Raw genomic sequence first — 19305 nt, forward strand, 5'->3', positions numbered from 1 at the left:
CTTCGGAAGACTCACAGGCGCAGGCGCAGATGGGTGCGCGCCCCTAGGGCGCGCGCGAGCTAGGACCGCGGCCCGGGGCGGGGTGTCCCCGGCCCCGCCCCCTGCAGCCCTTCTGGAGCCAGCGCGCCTGCGTCGCGGGGGCACGGTGGGCGGAGCTCCCGGCGTCTCCGCCCCTTACCCGGCGTTCCCCGCGCCCGCAGGCGCTGACGTGGCCGCCGTCAGAGCCGCCATCTTGTGGGAGCGAAACCAACGCCTGGCTCGGAGCAGCAACCTCTGAGGTGAGGGCGAGGGGCGCGGGTCGGTGTGGGCCGCACACAAGTTGGAGCTGGCGGGGTCTGGGGACTGGCCTCAGGGCGACTTGAGGTTCGCGAAGGGCACCGCGATCCCGGCGGCGGCGGCGACAGGGCCGGGCCGGGGGCGGACGAGGACGGGCCGGGCTGAGGCTGGGGCCCGGCCGGAGTCGGGGCTGGGAGGGCGGGCGGGTCGGTGAGCTCCTCGCGCCCCTCACAGGTTCCCGGAGTCGCCCGCGGCCCCTTGTCCTCCTCTGCCGGTCTCTGCCCCCGCCCGTCGCCCGGAAGTCAGCCGGGACGCCAGGCTCTTCTCCAGGAAACCTGGGCTTCCTGCTTCCCTCGCCTCTGCCCCTTACGTTTCCCGAGGCCGCCCGCGCGTTGAGGGTTGGGGTAGCGGCCTCGGGGGCCGGTGGGGGTTGTGGGGCCTCCTCCACCCGAGTGCCGCTAGCGAGCGGCATCCGGGCGGACCGCCGCCTCGGGGACCGGGAAACTGAGGCTCAGGCGGCCCCAAGACGCCGTCAAGGTCACGTAGGTGGTGGGGGCTTGCACCTTCGCCTCCCGACTCCATCCAGTTCGTGTTTCCTCTGAGGAAGGCACTGGGTCAGGGGCTGTGAGAGCGAGCGGGTGGGCAGTGGACAGGACCCCGCGCCTTTCCCTGTCTGCTGAACGGAATGCGTGGACCTTCGGGGAAGCCCAGAGTGCCTCCCTTCACACCAGTGAGACGCGATTTGGGGTCAGTATGAAGTCTCCGGTGGCTTTCAGAGGGCCGGTCCATGTTCGCTTTAACTCCAGGGTGGTTTCCTTGACGTTCTCGGCAGTAGATAAGAAGGCCTCTTTTGAGCTGGTGAATCTTTAACTTTCCTGCGGAACGACCTGCTCGCAGACTCTAGGCCGCAGAGGCCGGCCCCAGCGCTCTCTCGGGGCACAGCCTGGGTGGTTACGGCTTGTGAGATTGGGGCTGGACAGCCGTGCGCACCTAGAGTGTTAGATAACCATTCCGACGGCACCTCCTGGCACTCTCCCTTTCCGTCCAGGCAGCCAGTTGCTGCTTTGCAGGAATTGAGCAGAAATGCGCTCGGAATCGCAGGCAGGAAAAGAAGGGAGGTCGGAGTCTTTGGATGGTCCCCGAAGTCGCCGCCTAGTTGAGAGCTGTAGAGTTGGTGCCACTGCCCCTATTGGAGTGGGCAGTTGTATTTCTTGTTACAGAACTAGTGGTCAGCAGTTTTCTTTGCCGCCGGCTGTTGCAAGGCTGGTGGTTCTGGCGTTTTCCGCAGTGTGTTGGGAGGAGTGTGAGATGCCGAGGTGCAGTTATGTGCGGCCCCTGTGGCCCTCTGCTTTTGCGTTAGCCATTGTCTAACACGTGTGACTGCATGGATGGTGTCCTCATTTAATTTGAATTTTCACCAGCACTACCAAGGTAGCCAGAACCATAAGGTCCTGAAATGCCGTACTATTAGCTGGGTCCAAAATTGAGAAGAATTGAGTAGTATAAATGTTAGTCACACATCTGATTGGCCACATTGTTAGAGGTGTGTTGTCCACGTTTTCACATGTTGGTAGACCGGAGAATATCTGTCACTTGTCTTTAGGTGTATCTTGTTGAAAATAAATCCAAATCCTTGCAGCAGTAGGAATATGCTGTTGCCTGTCAGGCAGTTTTTCAGATTTGCTAGTTGGAAAAGATTTGAAATAGTTGGTGTGGACAACAGCTGAGTCACACAATGACTGTGAGTGAAAAGCAAAAACTGGTTCTGTGCCCCTCACAGTTCTGGTTTTGTACATCATGTAGTCTAACTATGCGCTGTACCTCTTGCACAATATGGAGAGGACATTCAGACATCTTCACCTGCTCATCTGCCCCTACGGACTGGACAGGCTTGAAACTATAGGAAGATGGATTTGGTCTTTCATTTTTCACTTCAGTAAAATTTAATATGGACTGTCAGCTGCTGCAGTGATCATAGAAGTAGACCTAACTAAGAGGAAAAAACCTGTTGTGCAAGTTCACACGCGAAGTATATGACTGTGGTTTCAGAGAGTTGAAGCAGTTCTTTCTAGATTCTTCAAATTAAATGTTTCCTTGGTGTATTTAAACCTGCTCTTACTCACAGGCCATGCTCACCAAGCTTTTGTACACACTTCTTCCTGAGCTGTGACCATTCTCTTGAGCAACAGGCTGCAGCCAACCTGGGCTGGCGGGCCCATACTGTCTCTCATAGGCATTCTGTCCTCTCCCCCTGACCTTTCACCTGGGTAAGCTCAAGAGGGTGAAAGGAAGTAGAGTGCACTGTCAGAGGTAATTGGCAGAGAAACACGAAAAGGCCTTGCAGTGGGGGTCTTAAATTATGAGAACTTGTGTTTTCTGTGTTGTGCCTGCTCCTCACTGGTGTGGTTGGTTGGTAGGGGTATCCTGCCCGTAGCATCTGAAGTGGTCTTTTGGAAAAGGTTTAGCCCCTTCATGTTGGGATTCCAGGACTTGCCTTCATCCTCAGGTTCGTATTCTCCTGTGGTGGTTATAAACTCTTTAAGGCATAGTTGCACTTACCGCCTTACAGCTGTGCAGGTGCCCAGCACCGTCTTGGAAGGTAGTTTCACATTTTCAGGTGGGTCAGATGACCTTGTTAGCAACTTGACAGACATGTCCTGGATGTTTTTTGTTCCCAGGAGGCTCTCAGGTCCTCCCCCAGGGTCCTGTCACTCAACCATCTACAAGGATGAGGAGACAGTGAGGCTGGCTGATTAGCCATAATGTCCTTGACTAATAATCCTGGTTTCCTGGTTCTCACACAGTGGTAACAAGGGCTTGCAGCCGGTTGTCAGCCAACAGACTGGGAAGGGTGGTGCTTCTTACAGGCCCTGATAACAGGAGAAGCCTAAATGACATCAAGAGAAGAGACAGGGAAAGCATAAAAGGCAGATTTTCACAGGCACAGCAATTGAGAATGATTCTGTTTAGAAGGCAGACGTTCTCCCACACCCCTGAGGGCCAGGGCTCACTGCTAGTATACAGCATGAAGTGAACGGGAGACTTGATTCAGTCCATGAACATTTCAGGAAGTTAGAAGTCTATAGTTGTGGATTGCAAAATACATATCTGGCCTGCCTCCCATTTCCTGCCATACAACTACTAAAATACTTGGAATTTCCAAACTGATGATGTCTTTTTGTACCCTAATGAGTTGACCAGTGACGGGCAGCCCCTGCGAAACTTCAGGGTAGGGCTAGTCACGGGGCCAAGGCAGGATTAGAGGGTTTCAGCCCCACTCTCCAATTTCCCCAGAGTGGAGAGGGACTGAAGATTGAGCTGGTCACCAGTAGCCAATAATTTAATCAATCACACCAATATCATGAAGCCACACTTTTGCCTTCAGTAGTTAACAGCATCTACAGCCCTGTGTTTCCACATTTGTACAAAGGAATGTACAGACTGAACCACACTTAAGTACAATACTGAAATAGCATGAAATTCCTTGTTGATGGGAAATACCCAAAAGGCCTGCCTGGGCTTTCAGAGAGCTTCCAGAAAGCTGAATTCATGGAGGTTCCTGGAGGGTGGCATGCCCAGGAGGGCAAGGTAGCTCTGTGTCTCTTCCCTCATACCCCACCCTATGCATCTCTCCATCTGTATTGTTTGTAATATCCTTTATGAAAACCAGTAAACTTTAGTGTTTTCTGAGTTCTGTGAGCCACTCTAGCAAATTAATTGAACCCAAGGGGAAGGAGTTATGGGAACCCTGATTTATAGATGGTTGTCCAGAAACACAGGTAAAATAACCTGGAGCCTGTGATTGCCTCCAGGTGGACAGTGTCAGAATTGAACTGAATTAAAGGACACCTAGCCGGTGTCTGCTGCAGAACGCAGAACTGGTTGCTTACTTGGCATGTGTGGAGAAACCCCTGCTTGTGTAGTGTGAGAAGCGACCTGTGTTATAAGTGAGAAACTGAGTTTGGGTTTTCCTGTGTCCTCAAAATAGTGTGTTTTGAAAATCTTCTAGGCAGAATGTATTAAAATAGTTTTTACTCCCTGAAGGGATGCCAGCAAGCTAGAAAGATTCATTTCCAAAGGACTTCCAGTGGTAGCATGGCTAGATATGAGACATCTTTCCATTTGTGTCATACAGCAAGTTATTTTTGCAGTACCATATACACTATACGGAAAACTTTTAAGTATTTTATAGGTTTGATTTAGGTACAAATGGTCAAGAGGACTATTGCTAGATATCTAGACTCATCCTGAGGATTGGGAACGCAGGCAGTTAGATGTGCCTGTGCTTCATACCTTCTGTAGATGGGAATGCAGTTGCTCACTCACTAATCAAATTTATTGATTTATATTTAAAATACTATGAATACATCTGGCAATTTTGGTGGTGACATATTCCTTAAAATATTTGTATTAACCAGGCACTGTAGCTCACACCTGTGTAGTGCAATCTACTTGGGAGGCTGAGGCAGGAGAGTAGATCACTTGAGCCTAGGAGGTGAAGGTTGCAGTGAGCTGTGATCATATCACTGCACTCCAGCTTGAGTAACAGAGCAAGATCCTTAGCTCTTAAAAAAAAATGTATACCTACTCACCAGCTGAGGACCTGGGGGCAGGTTTAGAAAACAGATTTTGAACATGCATCCCTCTTGTGGTGTCTGACATCACTGAGCTGCCACACTTTTTTGCCTTCAGTAGTTAACAGCATCTTCAACCCCATTTTCTACATTTTACAGTCAAATGAATGTTCAGACTAACCCACACGTGAGTAGTTTTTAAACAGCATGAAATTCCTTGTTGACGCGATAAGTTTTTTGTGACAAACTTAATTTTTAGGGAAAGCACATCTGCAGATGTATACAGTTGATTTTCATGAGCCCTAGGGGCCTGATAAACATTCTTTTGCCATTGTTTTCTCCTCTCCTTGGTAGTGAGTCACTTGTGCAGTACCCAGCGGAAGAGGGTGGGAGGCTGGGGAGGAAGGCCTGTTCTGGGCAAAGGAAGCCCTACTTGATGAGCATGAGGCTCCACGGGGGCAGGGGCTGTGACAGTGAGTACCACACAGAGCCACCCACACTGGTGGAGGGAAGGCAGGGAGATACCAGGACCATCCAGAAGGGGCTAAGTGTCATTTGACAGGTGCCATGTGAGCAGAGATGCGGAGTGGCCTGGGACAATCAGGGTAGAATCCCTGAGGTGGATGCGCTGGCTGAGTTTGGAGACCTGCCAGGAGCAGGGTGCATACTGGGTGGGAAGCCTGCTGGGGTGTGCAGCGGCCCTCAGAGGGGGTCTATGATCCCCAGAAAAAGGATTTGGGGAATCTGGGGGGGCATTTTGGGTGGCAGCACTGGCACCTTTGGCAGTGGCAAGAACACTTCCTGTCTGACCTTCATGTAGGGGAGGTCATCTAATGTCCCAGATGACCTAGACCTATGTCCTAGACTTGTTATAAATATGAAAAAAAAGAAAAACTTTTCTGTGCATAGTTTTAACAGGTGTTCTGAAGTTTCAGGAACAGAATCACCTTATAAATCAAAGATGATTGTGTATTGTTCTCTTCAGAATCATAGCAAGAATTCGGTTTCCAGAAGGAAAAACTACAGTGGTTGCTTCATGGACACAGCTTGTCCTTGAGGTTGGAGGTGTCCGTGCATGAGCAGCCTGGTAAGGGTGGTTCTCTGGCTGCCACCTTTGGTCCTCTAGCGTAGTTGTGAAGTCACTTTCCTTTACTCCCCGTTGCATCATAGTTGGGGCAGAGCAGTGGTTCTCTGCCATCTTGTGCGAGTGCTGGGATGCTGTCTCCACTTCCTTTTGGGTTGTCAGAGGCAGCATTTAGAGCACAGTGTGGGCATTATGTTGTGGACCAACGCAGCCTGTTGCAAGGACCTGATCTGGAAGCAGCCGTGGGGCAGCTCTGAGCAGAGCATTGGGTCACCTGGCTGACTGGTGTGCTGAGAACATGCAGGAGGAGGCTGGAGACAGGGTTCTTGCCTGGGGAGCAGGAGGGAGGTTACTCGCATCACAGTGGAGAATGCCTGTTGGGTTTGGGTGGGGGGTTTCAGCAGCAAAGCTAGCTGTCAAGGGGCAGGAATTGGGAGGAGGGTCTAAAGCCTTGAAGAGAAATATGGGGTCGCTGTGTAGGAGCCGCCATCACCTGGAGAGCAGGGTAGATGCCAGTGTGTGTGAGAGACCTAGGTCACCTGAGGGGAGGTCCCCAGAGTGTGTCCCTGCGGTGTGCCTTTCTCTTACCTTCTGGAGTGCATCCAGAAGCGAGGATTTCCTGCAAGGGTAGTGGCCTCCCAGGGCCTGTTGGGGGTGTCCCTGTCCCTTTACATGTCTGACCAGGGTGGGGTGGAGTGGGGTGGCAAGGCAGTGCTCATCCCAAAGCTGGGGGAAACCTGGTGATGGCTCCCACTCCCATTGTTGCACTTCGCTTTTGATGCCTCTGGAAGAGCAAGTCTTTGTGTGGTGTTTCCCCTCAGCCCACATTTTAAAAATGAAAGTTTCTTGAAGGCAGAAATCAAGTTTTAGGCATTGGCTCAATTACTGGTGCAGCCACTGCATTAATTTTCTTTAACCTGGTATGGAGAAGCTGCAAGGGCCCCACCCCCTCCTAGTAGTTGGAGGAAGGAGCAACTTGCTCTCCCAGTTTATGACAGCAACACCAGCAGTGTGCTGTTCCAGTTCCCCATTTTTTTTTTTTTTCAAGTGATATGGAAAGGGGCCTTTAGGGCGCTGGATCCCCTGGCCCCACACAAGGGTGGGCCCATGTTCACCCCAAACAGCGCCTGGCAGTAACTCAGTGCCCAGCATGTCTGTGGTCAGTGTGTAGTTCAGGAAGTGAACTGGCAAAGCTGAATAAATGAGGTTTACTTCCCAGCAGAGGTCAGAGGCCCTTTCACCCTCTCTTCCTGGGTTCTTGGCACTCCCCTGAAAACCAGGGTAGCATTGTCACATCAGATAGCTCTGCCATGTCTGCGCTGACCATGCCAAGATGGGCACTGTGGACTCAGCCTCTGGTCATTGCTGGAACCAGCGGCCTCCATGTGAGGTACAGGGGAACGCACTGCTAGCAGATGGTTGGGGTATGGACACTCATCCTGCCCTCTTGACTTGGTGCTGTGCCATCACAGTCACTCGCTGTTTAGCATGCTGTTTAGAGTGAATCACAAGGGCCCAGGCCCCTGGGAGTGCCTCCCCTCAAGTTGGAAGAGCCCTTAGGCACGGCATAGGCTCCTGGCAGAATTGGGCTGGGCCATGATCCAGGGCGTTGGCACCTCACCTAGGAGTTGGGGTTCTGGTCAGAAATCCTGTGGAGACAGGGTCTCCCCTGTGGGCACCAAACTGACCTCAAACTGCTGATTCTTTGGCCCTGGGGATGGGGCTGGTTGAAGTATTCTCCCTGCATCTGTCACCTGCACAGCAGGGATGCTGTGTTTCTTGACTGTTCCGCGTTGCAGTGTTAAATCCCTGCAGGTTCCTCATTCTCAGCTTGTGTTGTGAGTTTCAGTGTTGTGGGCTAGTGTGGATTTGCATTTCTGGTCTTGGTTTTCCCAGTGACTAGTCTGTCAGTCACTGCACTGGGGACCAGGTAGAGGTCAACTGCACCCTGCCTGCCAGAGTAGAAATACCGGTAGGCCCCAGGCTCTGGTGCCCCTTCCATATCCTTGTGTAGGCATCCATGGACAAAGCTGACTCACAGGGTTTGCACAGCTGCAGGGAGGCCAGGAAACATGGGTTTTATTCTAGAGGGCCTTGTGCTCAGTGACAGACCAGAGTCCCATCACTGAGAGAGCAGGGCAGGGGCAGCACAAAGGACTGGATGGCGTTTGCTGTGATGCTGTATGCATAGCCAGCGCAAGTCCCTCATTGTAGCTATGGTCAGGGGTCATAAGACACTGCCCTCAGAAGCCCTGGGAGCCCACCTGGTGTGTGCTCAGAGCTGTGCATCTGCATATTTCAGAAGGGCTTATGTTTGGTGAGGTGCTTTGAGGACAGTTAAGTAACACTTCACAAATACCAAGAAGCAAGAAATACACAAATAAGCAGTTAGTGGGCAGTGACTCTTTGGTGTTCACATTAGCTGTAGTCCTACAACTCAGTCCATGAGGTGGAATCACAAAAATGGAATTCATTTCTAGCTGTCAGTACACAAACTGATTTAAGATACCACCTTGAATCTTAAGCTGACAAACAGTGATCTAAACTGAATTTCACCGATTGCCCCATCTGAAAGAACTGATAGATAATGCCCTCCCTTAACTCAAGGCCAGCAGCAGATGTGTTAGAGGGGACCCTCGTCTCCTAATGGCTTGTGGGGTCACTGCATCAAGTTGTAATGCCTAATGAGCTCCTCTAAAAACATCCTGAAACTTTTGTAAAAAAAAAAACCCAGCAGACTCAGTGGAACTCACCTTCAGATGCAGGCCAGAATGAGAGTTCTAGAATGTGTGTGCTGTTCTTTTGTCTCAGTCTGCATGATTGTAAGTCTCTTCAACATGATTGGGTCCATAGAGTGTCTCGGTCGTGTGTCTTCCCCTCTGATCATGCCTTTTGATTTGCACCTGTGTCACAATTGTGCTGGCTTGTGAGATGTGTCTGCCTGTCACCGTTATCGGCACATTTAGTTTTCCCTTTACATGAGTTTTGGTAAAATAGTGACAAAATGTAATGCAGTGCTCAGTTGCAGAAAAATGTCAGGCCTACAGAAATGGAGCATTTGGCTGGTGGGTAGACTGATGACCATAGGCTTTATTTGGCTGCTATGGTAAACAAGCAGCAGCTTGTGCAGGTGAGAATAAATGGCCATATTGCATTTCATTTTAAGGACTCTCTTAAAATGAAAATCCTCATGTGGGAAATGAACACAGGCTTTCACAAAATTGATCATCTACACTATATGTATGACTGTTGAAAGGCTGCTGTTCCTCAGAAATCCTTAAAATGTTGTATAATGTACGTGAGTCCCTTCGGAAAGTCATCAACTTTGTTCAGTTTCCTCAGATTAGATAGTAAAATTGAGATTATGAACTATAAAGATGTGTGTAATTTATCTGTCAGTGAACTTGACTTTAATAAAAGCTTTTTAAAAAAGAACTCTGGGTGGGGTGCATTGGCTCACACGCATAGTTCTAACTACTGTGGAGGTTAGGGCAGGAGGATCACTGGAGCCCAAGAGTTCAAGACCAGCCTGGGCAGGATAGTGAGACCCTGTCTGTAGAAAATATTAAAAATCAGCCAGGTGTGGTGGCGTGCCTCTGCAGTCCCTGCTACTTGGGAGGCTGAGGTGGGAGGTTCGCTTGAGCCCAGGTGTTGAAGGCTGCAATGGGCTGTGATCGAACCACTGAATTCCAACCTGGGTGACAGAGTGAGGCCCTGTCTCAAAAAGTGAACTCTGGATGTCACTGGCTTTCCATGTAAGCAGAGCACACATCATGTGAGCCCCATTTGTGGATGTCAGTCAGCGGAACAAAATCTTGGACCTGGAGCTTGTTTGTCCTGTGCTAGAGGTTGGAGGTATCTCTGTCTTTTTGTTGGTTCTTGTCAGTTCAAGTCACTTAGAGATTCTGTTCCGTACACCAGCTCTGACAGGTTGGGGAAAATGATCTACCTTCTGCCTGCGCCTGTTCCCTTCCCTGACTCATGCCAAAGCATCCCTGAGATCTGCAAGGGACCGAGGATGGTACTGGCTGGTGGTCTGGGTACAGGCCACAGAGGCGCTGGCTCCCCTGTGCATCTGGACCATTTTGGTCGGATCCATTCATAGACACAAAACGGATGTGAACTCACAGAGCTGCATTTTCTCCCCACCCCGTTCAGTGAGGTGTCAGGGAATGTAGCTGCCAGAGGTGACTGTCCTGTTCTCTGGTGTAATGCCTGAAGGCCACCTTAACCATTGGTCTCTGGTCTTCACTGAAGAAAAAAACATTCTTCCTAAAAGACTTTTCTTCCCCAGAGTTGGAGCCCACAGGGTGGTCAGGAAAGAGAAGTAGCCACTGGCGGCTCCTGGCATCCTCCTGCTGGGCAGCCCTCCTCTCATAGTGTGAGGGGTCCCATCGTGTACAAGCAGGAAGGCTCTGAGAAAGCCAGGGTTTGCTGCTACCACAGGATAATTCCGATGAACCTGAAAAGAGGGTTTTGGCTTGTGTGGGGGGAACTCTGGTGGAAGAAAGGGTGACAGCACTTGGCCTGGGCATGACACAAGTTAGGCCCTGGAATTGAGAGCGGGGTTTGCTGTGGATATTTCTCCCTCGTCCGAGACTCTGTTGGGTCTCCACCTGTCACAGAAGCAGTAAATGGTGCAGGGGCTGGCAGGTCCAGGGTCCTGTGGGGATGCTGGAATGTGCCAAGGCAGGATGTGCCAGCCACCCTCTGCCCATGTGTGCAGCAGGGCCGCAGATGTGCTTGTGGGTGGGAGAAACTAGGCTGGCTGTGCTGATGTCTTGACACCTGAGGTTCAGCCCTCCTGGTTCTGCCATTCCCTTGCAGGGCTGCTTCCCTCCTCTGGGGACTCTAATGCTTTGGTCTGTTAGAAAAAAAAATAAAAATAAAAAAGGCCAGGCACGGTGGCTCACTCCTGTCATCCCAGCACTTTGGGAGACCCAGGTGGGCTGACCAACATGGTGAAACCCTGTGTCTACTAAAAATAAAAAAAAATAAGCTGGGCGTGGTGGCGCACGCCTGTAGTCCCAGGTACTCCAGAAGCTGAGGCAGGAGAATCTCTTGAATCTGGAAGGCAGAGGTTGCAGTGAGCCGAGATCGCGCCTAGGAGGTTGCAGTGAGCTGCAATTCTCCCAAGCGCCGGCATGTGTGGATCGTGGACAGTGCTGGAGTCAAGTCCTTCTAGACTTGTTAACTTGTAAAGTTAACAAGCCTTTGACACCACACACCCTTGCCTTAGCTTTCCAACACCCCAGTAATAACATCAGGACTCCCTGAGTATCGTACACCATATGTTTTCCTGGAGTAACTCATAAAAGGCCCTCTTTTCATTCCATTTCATGTTTTTGAGTTTTTCCTGCGAACCTGTCATTAGTTTTTCCCCATTGCCCAGAGTTGCCCAACCCCATAATACAAGAACACGTAGGTGGTGTGCCCCATTCTTGCAGGTGTCCACTTCCTGCTCCAGTCTGAGGGAGTTGGCTAGGCTGCTGCTCTCTCTCCACGTTGCTGTGGGCTTGCATCCTCTCCCTGGATCCCTGGGGGAGCTTCTTGCGGGGAGCACGTGAGAGGTCTGAGGCCCTGCGGTTTGGGAGTTATTTTCATTCTCCCTAACACTTGTTGGATACTTTGGCTGGGTATAGAATTAAAGGTCATGTTCTACGGGTTTTGAAAGCACTGTTTCAGAGTCTTCCATTCTCTGGGGCAACAGAGGTGTCATTTGCCTCTGGGCATTCTGGAGTCCACCTTGAACCTTTAGTGGGTCTCATCTAGGTCCTTGGCTTTGTGCTTCGGCCCTGGGTCCCCGTTCTGGAACACAGAAAAATTTCACCCCGTAATTTCATACATTCTTTCTTTTAGGGTTTCCGTTAGTTGATATCTTAAGTTAACATAGTCTTCTGTCTTCAGTCTCCTGTCTTGGTTGCTTTCTTCCAGATTCCTTTTATATTTGGGTCTCTTATGTTGGTGGCCTTTCAAAGGCAGACAGGCCAGTCTCTTTAGGGGGTGGGGGTGGAGCTCCAGTTGCTTGTGTGTGGATCTGCTGGGGCATATAGGACTCTCAGGAATTATTCTGGAATTTCATGGCTCAAGTGTGTTGTCATGGCTCAGCGCAGGCCTAAACCCTGCTGCAGCTGCTCCCCTAGACCAAGCTTGTCCAACCCTTAGGCCGCATGTGGCCCAGGATGGCTTTGAACCTGACCCAACACAAATTTCTAATAAAACATTGATATTTGGGGGGGTGGGGGGGTTTGTTTTGGTTTGGTTCATCAGCTGTTGTGTTAGTATATTTTGTGTGTGGTTCAAGACAATTATTCTTCCATTGTGGCCCAGGGTAGCCAAGATTGGACATTCCTGCCCTAGACAGTCCCAGCTTCATCCCTTGGGTCCCAGGTGGTCCAGCTTTCTCTGCCTGGTCAGTCATCACGTCCAGGGTCTTCCTCCCTTTTCTCTGCCCTTCAAGGTGTGTGTGTCATTTTGGTGTCTTCATTGGCAGTGGTTGCAGGAGTGGACTGAGAGGGCACGTATTCAGGCTCTTCTGTGTTCCATGGGTGGTGGTCTTCCTCTGGGCTTAGAAAACCTGGCTGTCCCCAAAAAGGGAACACTACAGTGAAGGTCCTTATAAATTTCAGAATTCATTTAAGTTTCAGAATAGGTGATATGTTCAAAACCAAGAGCAAAGTGTCCAGAGGACACTGATCCAGCTTGAAGGAGTTCTGCGGCTCATCTGGGATGATGGCAGTGTCAAATCAGACACGGGCGGCCAGTTCATACCCACTGAAACACGCAGGCATGTGTGGGCTCTCACCAATGTTGAGAAATGGAGAAGAGGCATTTCGTTGTAGTGCGCGGGGGTGACTGGATGAGAAAGTCACAGCAGACAGTCATGGCCATGATTTAGCCAAAAGCTGCCTCCGTGTGGAACCCCTGGTGGAGGAGGTCTGATGAGGGATGGGCGTGGTCACAGGCTCCTTGCATGTCCTCTTGAAGGCAGAAGCCTTCTTTACTCAGGGTAAGCCCCCCTGCGGGTGCAGTGAAGAAGCAGTCAGTGTTTCAGAAAGTGACCAGTTTTTTCTCAAGTCCCTGTTGGGAATAAAATCACCTGATTCGTGCAAGTGCCTGCTGGGCAGTGAGGCCAAAGCCTAACAGCTTCAGTGTCCTTACAGAGGCGTCTGGGCATTGGAGGCCCTTCCTGCTGGAGTCTCTGCAGGGCTCTGATGGTGGGTGCCAGCCAGTCGACTTAATTGCTGTCCCTGATATTTGTGTTCTGCTGAGGGAACCCCTACCATTGCGGTGTGGGGCACTCATGGCGTGCGTGCCCCATCGAGGCATTTCCTCATGGGAGTGTGTCCCTGAAGGTGGCCTGCTGTGTCTGGCCTGGTCCTGTGTGCTCTGGTCCTTGTGAGTGTGGGGAAGCAGAGTGAGTTCTGTGTTGGGGTGTAGAGGAGCCTTGCACGCACCTGGAAGCCAGTCCTCAGGCAGCCAGCGTCCCCTCCTGCGTAGGCTGGGATGAGGCAGCCTTTCTGGCCATGCAGTCATGGGGATGGCTTCCCAAGGTGAGGGCAACAGCTTCTCAATTCCTGACTCAGCTGTTTTCCCTCAGCCCCCATCCTGAGGTGGATTTGGGGGGCTTGGGAGGCAGGGCTGTTTCCCTGTTTCCCTGCAGGCTTCCAGGAGGTGGGGTGAGGCAGTGGTGTGTTCCTGGCTGGGTGGGCTCTGAGCAACTGCTGCTGGGCAGCACAGAACCAGACATGGAGCACCTTGTCTCTCCAGGTGTCCCTGGCCAGTGTCCTTCCACCTGTCCACAAATATGGGGAACATCTTCGCCAACCTCTTCAAGGGCCTTTTTGGCAAAAAAGAAATGCGCATCCTCATGGTGGGCCTGGATGCTGCGGGGAAGACCACGATCCTGTACAAGCTTAAGCTGGGTGAGATCGTGACCACCATTCCCACCATAGGTGAGGTGGGGGCCAGTAGGGAGTGGGTTGGGCTGGACTGGGCCAAGGTACAAGGCCTCACCCTGCATCCCGCACCCAGGCTTCAACGTGGAAACCGTGGAGTACAAGAACATCAGCTTCACTGTGTGGGATGTGGGTGGCCAGGACAAGATCCGGCCCCTGTGGCGCCACTACTTCCAGAACACACAAGGTGAGTGGCTGGGGCCTGGTCCCATGGGCCCTCCTGCTTCTAGAGAGGGGGGCCAGCCCATAGATGCAGCATCGATGCCCATAGATGTGGCAGGGGGCCTGTGTTCCCATGACCATTTGACACTGGCTGCCCCGCAGGCCTGATCTTCGTGGTGGACAGCAATGACAGAGAGCGCGTGAACGAGGCCCGTGAGGAGCTCATGAGAATGCTGGCCGAGGACGAGCTCCGGGATGCTGTCCTCCTGGTGTTCGCCAACAAGCAGGTAGGCACCCGAGCCAGCCTGGGTAATGTGAGGCGCCAGCATGGGTTCCTCCAGGGCGCCTGGTGGTAGGGGTTACTGGAGGCTGGTGGGGCCCCTTTCTGTGTCCTGGGGACAGCCCTTCCCATGAACCCTTCCTTCCCCCAGGACCTCCCCAACGCCATGAATGCAGCTGAGATCACAGACAAGCTGGGGCTGCACTCCCTACGCCACAGGAACTGGTACATTCAGGCCACCTGCGCCACCAGCGGTGACGGGCTCTATGAAGGACTGGACTGGCTGTCCAATCAGCTCCGGAACCAGAAGTGAATGCGACCCCCCTCCCTCTCACTCCTCTTGCCCTCTGCTTTACTCTCATGTGGCAAACGTGCGGCTCGTGGTGTGAGTGCCAGAAGCTGCCTCCGTGGTTTGGTCACCGTGTGCATCGCACCGTGCTGTAAATGTGGCAGACGCAGCCTGCGGCCAGGCTTTTTATTTAATGTAAATAGTTTTTGTTTCCAATGAGGCAGTTTCTGGTACTCCTATGCAATATTACTCAGCTTTTTTTATTGTAAAAAGAAAAATCAACTCACTGTTAAGTGCTGAGAGGGGAGTTAGGCCCATGGGCACCTGGCCTCCAGGAGTCGCTGTGTTGGGAGAGCTGGGCATGCCCTTGGCTTTAGAGCTGTGTTGAAATCCATTTTGGTGGTTGGTTTTTAACCCAAACTCAGTGCATTTTTTAAAATAGTTAAGAATCCAAGTCAAGAACACTTGAACACACAGAAGGGAGACCCCGCCTAGCATAGATTTGCAGTTATGGCCTGGATGCCGGTCACCAGCCCAGCTGTTCCCTCAGGAACATGTGGTGGCGCAGCAGACCGCGATCAATTCTGCATGGTCATAGTAGAGATCCCCGCAACTCGCTTGTCCTTGGGTCACCCTGCATTCCATAGCCATGTGCTTGTCCCTGTGCTCCCACGGTTCGCAGGGGCCAGGCTGGGAGCCCCATAGCCACCCCACTCTCCCGCAGGCGCACCACCACCTTCAGGCAGCTATGGGACGCAGGGCCCCATCTGTCCCTCGGTGACGCTGTGCCAGAGTGGGGTCCGTCGTCTCCCAACCCTCGTGCTCGCTCAGACACTTTGGCAGATGTCTGGGGGCTCCCAGCAGGACGCGCGTGATAAGCGGGGAGGCGCCACCTAGACCCCAGCCTTGGGAGCACCACTCTGTGTGTGGATGCTAGCTTTCTCTCCTCAGCCTGAAGGGTTCGATTTGCCATCGAAAAGAAACTTACTTTTTTTTTGTATTATGATAAACACTGAAGAAGGGCTGGACTGTTAAATTTTCTTGGGGAACTCAGAACTGGGTCTATTTGTGTCGTGGAAACCTCTTACTGCTTTCAATACACGATTAGTACTCAAACTTTGCACCCAGCATATCTTGTTTTCAGTTTATTTCGACAAACAAGCCTTAATTTAGCTATTAGAATAAAATCTCTTAACTATTTCACGGCTCTCCAGTGCTTCCACGTAGGCATACTGCCCCAGGAGATGGTGGATCAGCCAGCTTTAGGAAGTGCAGGTGACTGCCTAGGGCCACCACCTGAGTCCATACCCTCCCTATGTCCCCTCCTGAGTGTGTGGGCACTTCTCTGTGTCTGAGAGGCTCTTCCAGCATGGTTGCCCACACTGACCTTGGTCTCTGTTTGCAGTCCTGTTGGGCCCAGCCAGTGAGAACTGGGCCAAACAGGGCAGGGGTTAGCAGGCACCATGGAAGACCTCAGCCTCCATCCCTCCCTCCCTCGGCCTGCTGCTGAACCCGCTTTATATAACTGACTATGGGGCAGGGCTACTGCTAGCATACATAGTGCTTTGTGCCAACCGGGGAATGGTCCCGGAGTGGGCACAGCCCCAACTCTCCTCAAGATGCCATGCAGCAGGGAGCTGCCAGTCAGCTACCTGTTTGTGGGATGTGGCCATCAGCAGGTCTAAGGTCTGCCTTCTGTTGGGCAGAGTCCCGACGACCTTCATCCCCTTGACAGCACCCAAGACAGCACAGTCTCCACTCCAGTAACCACGTGAGGGTGAGGGCAGAGGTCAAAGCCACCGGAGCCACACCTTGGCCAGGGCCCTGAGGAAGGTCTGCTTAACTTCCTTTGAAGTCAGAAACAGGCCAGGCGAGGGAGCTCATGCCTCTGATCCCAAAACTGCAATGCTGCAGTGAACTATGATGCAGCCCAGGTGCCATCTTTATGCCATGCAGTCTGGTGGCCACACACATCCTGAACAGCCCTGATCCTTCTTAGGGTCAGGCAGAGGGGACACCCAGCCCACTGGCCCAGGAAAAGCAGACCTGGGGCTGGGGCAGCAGGCAGTTGGTGGACCCCGCAACCCCACACCCAATTGAGGTTGTGCCTCCACAGACTGCAGTCCTTGACCTCACCTGTCGCAGGGATAGGGCTCTCTGCCCCAGGTTCCCACATTGCCAGCTGAGCACCCGCTTCCATGGCCTCGGCCCTCCCTGGGTTTTGGTGGGGCTCTGGGCACACATGGGAGGACTACTTTCCCCAGAACATTAAGAATCAGATGGACGCCATGGCTCACACCTGTAATCCCAGCACTTCGGGAGGCCAAGGCGGGTGGATCACCTGAGGTCAGGAGTTCGAGACCAGCCTGGCCAACACAGTGAAACCTCGTCTCTACTAAAAAATGCCAAAATTAGCTGGGAATAGTGGCAGGCGCCTGTAATTCCAGCTACTCAGGAGGTTGACAGGAGAATCGCTTGAACCTGGGAGGCGGAGGTTGCAGTGAGCTGAGATAGTGCCATTACACTCCAGCCTGGGCAACAAAAGTGAAACTAAAAAAAAAAAAATCACCAGGCCTCAGACTCCTGGAAGACAGACCCCAGCTCCAACCTCCCAGTGGGATCTCATTTAACTCCTGACACTGACCTTCCAATTAGGATGATACACCTTCCTTTTAAAATATATTTATTGAAATATAAAGAGTCAATATAAGGAAAATAGAAGTCACCATACTTGGCCACAGTTAGACCGCTCATAGGCCCATGGCTGCTGTCTCTACTGGCAGAGGGAGTCCAGCTTCTACTGGTACCTCTGGGCAGGTTCACCTTTGCAGGGCAAGCCAGGGACCATCCCCGCTATGTGAAACCTGGAGGTTTTCCAGAGCTAGCTGTCCAGCCTTTAGCCCCACAGGCTGGTGCCCAGAGCCACTTCCACAGGAGCAGCCCCGGGCTTCACCCACACACGAGGGGCTTCCAAGGCAGGAGGCAAGCAAGGCAAAGGGAGAGTTCAGGGTCCCACAATAGCAGTGAGCACAGTCCAGCCATCAGGCCTCAGAGCCTCTGTCATGCCACCTGCGAGACGGGCTTATCCTGTCCCCACTGTGTCCCTGCCTCCTCCTCTTACAACAGGGGAGTTGGAATAGGAGTTGTGGTGGTGCCTGGGCCTAGGGAGACCAAGGGCAGTCACTCAGAAGGAGTCAACCAGGCTCCCACCCACAAGAGGCAGACATGGACCAGGACATACCTCTCAGGAGATGTGGGAAAGGAGGCGGCCTCAGCTGGCTGCCTGTGTTCTTTGTCTTTCTTCTTCTTCTCTTTCTTGTGTTTCTTCTTTTCTTTTCTTCTTCTCCTTCTTGCTTTTCCTGTGGCTCTCAGAGCTACAGGGAGGATACAAGGCGTACCTTAGACTAGTCTTGCAGGCCAAGAGAGTGAACACAGGCCCCAACCAGGAGATGAAGCCACCACCCACAGGTGCGTCTTTAAATCAGTTAAATCAGACTACAAATTCCACTCCTCAGTAACGCAGTCACGTGGCCAGTGGCTGCCCTGTGTTAGAAACAGATGCGATATCCCTATCCACAGCACAGCCCTGTTACACCCCAGCTGTGCCCTTGACAGGTTGACACCTTCCTACTTGCACCCACCAGGCCACTCTTGGGGTCAGGCCCAGGCTCACCACCCAGGAGAAGCCCTGGAGGTGCCACCCACGGAAGGAAAAGGCCCCGCCCCAGGTCCTGAGCGCCCTCCCACGGCGCAGCCCGCGACCACTGCCAGTACTTAGGACCTCTCTTCAAGGGTGACCCTAGAAACTGCCTTGGGGAAAACCTAAAAGTGGGACAGGAGATAAAGTAGGGCAGGCCACCGGCTGGGCCGCTGCGCCAAGAGAAGCTGCTACCTGCCGGAGCGGGAGCCGCTGGGTCCTCCCGAGACCCCTCCCGCGCGCAGCTCGCCCAGTAGGTGCAGCCTCACCTGCTTTCCGTCTGATCCTCCGCCCGCGGCTTCCTCCTGGCCGAGGTTGCCGAGGTCCCGGGCCCGCCGCTCTCTATGCGGTGATGCTGCGGAAGAATCGCGCTCTGGGGAGGAGTCTGCGGGCCAGCCCCACACTACGCCCCGCAGCGCCCCGGGGAGCTCCATTCAGTGCCCCCGCCCCGCCCCACCCCTGTTGGCCCCTGCTGCGGTCAGGCGGGGCGGGGATTACCGTGAACACAGACAGCCCCAGTTTGGCGGCTTCCTTGTCCTCTCGAGACATCGCCACGCGGCCCACGGAGCCACTGCAGGAACACGGCGATGAAGACAGTCCGTCAAGGGCCCGCCTCACCCGAGCAATTCTGCCCTCCCCTGGAAACCTGCTCGCACCTGGCGCTCCCCAGCCCCAGTAGCCGGTCCACGCCCTTCTCCTCGGGGTCGCCTCCTTCCCGCTTGCAGACCTCCGCGAAGTCCTGCAGGTGCGGGAGCACAGGGAGCGTTCGGGACGGCCCCACACCCACGGCCCTCCACGTGCCCCCCACCCCAGGGAGTTACCTCCTTGCTCAGGCCCGTGGGCTGCTTCTTCACGTTCTTGTAGCCACTGCGAGAGGACCAGGGCAGGCGTCAGGACGGACGGACCTCCTCCCACCACGGCCCCCCACCACTCCAGCCTTCGTCCTGAGGGTCCCGCCCGCGCAAGTCCCCGCAGCCCCGCCCCC

The 19305-nt window shown here is 53.1% G+C and overlaps 2 protein-coding genes across 2 annotated transcripts in view; one reads left to right on the plus strand and one right to left on the minus strand.

Annotated features, from left to right (window-relative positions):
- Positions 1-168: 168 nt before the first annotated feature.
- Positions 169-14901, plus strand: ARF1 (ARF GTPase 1). Its single transcript, XM_017883820.1, has 5 exons — positions 169-278; positions 13705-13889; positions 13969-14079; positions 14217-14341; positions 14486-14901. The coding sequence occupies exons 2-5, from the start codon at positions 13742-13744 to the stop codon at positions 14645-14647; spliced, it is 546 nt and encodes a 181-aa protein (XP_017739309.1). The 5' UTR covers positions 169-278; positions 13705-13741; the 3' UTR covers positions 14648-14901.
- A 2448-nt stretch (positions 14902-17349) lies between these two features.
- The window catches only part of CUNH1orf35 (chromosome unknown C1orf35 homolog), a 3060-nt gene continuing 1104 nt past the window's right edge, over positions 17350-19305 (minus strand). Inside the window, 8 exon segments of the mRNA XM_017883821.1 lie at positions 17350-17753; positions 17756-17784; positions 17865-17954; positions 17956-17997; positions 18590-18675; positions 18819-18891; positions 18977-19059; positions 19142-19232. Coding sequence (XP_017739310.1) covers positions 17665-17753; positions 17756-17784; positions 17865-17954; positions 17956-17997; positions 18590-18675; positions 18819-18891; positions 18977-19059; positions 19142-19232 — 583 coding nt within the window. The 3' untranslated portion in view covers positions 17350-17664.

This window comes from Rhinopithecus bieti, unplaced genomic scaffold (genome assembly GCF_001698545.2).
Source record: "Rhinopithecus bieti isolate Rb0 unplaced genomic scaffold, ASM169854v2 scaffold_14404, whole genome shotgun sequence".
Classification (NCBI taxonomy): Eukaryota; Metazoa; Chordata; class Mammalia; order Primates; family Cercopithecidae; genus Rhinopithecus; species Rhinopithecus bieti.

Coding starts and splice junctions, on each gene's coding strand:
- ARF1 (XM_017883820.1), top strand. CDS start 13,742: ATGGGGAACATCTTCGCCAACCTCTTCAAGGGCCTTTTTGGCAAAAAA. Junction 13,890..13,968: donor GACCACCATTCCCACCATAG/GTGAGGTGGGGG, acceptor TCCCGCACCCAG/GCTTCAACGTGGAAACCGTG. Junction 14,342..14,485: donor TGGTGTTCGCCAACAAGCAG/GTAGGCACCCGA, acceptor TCCTTCCCCCAG/GACCTCCCCAACGCCATGAA.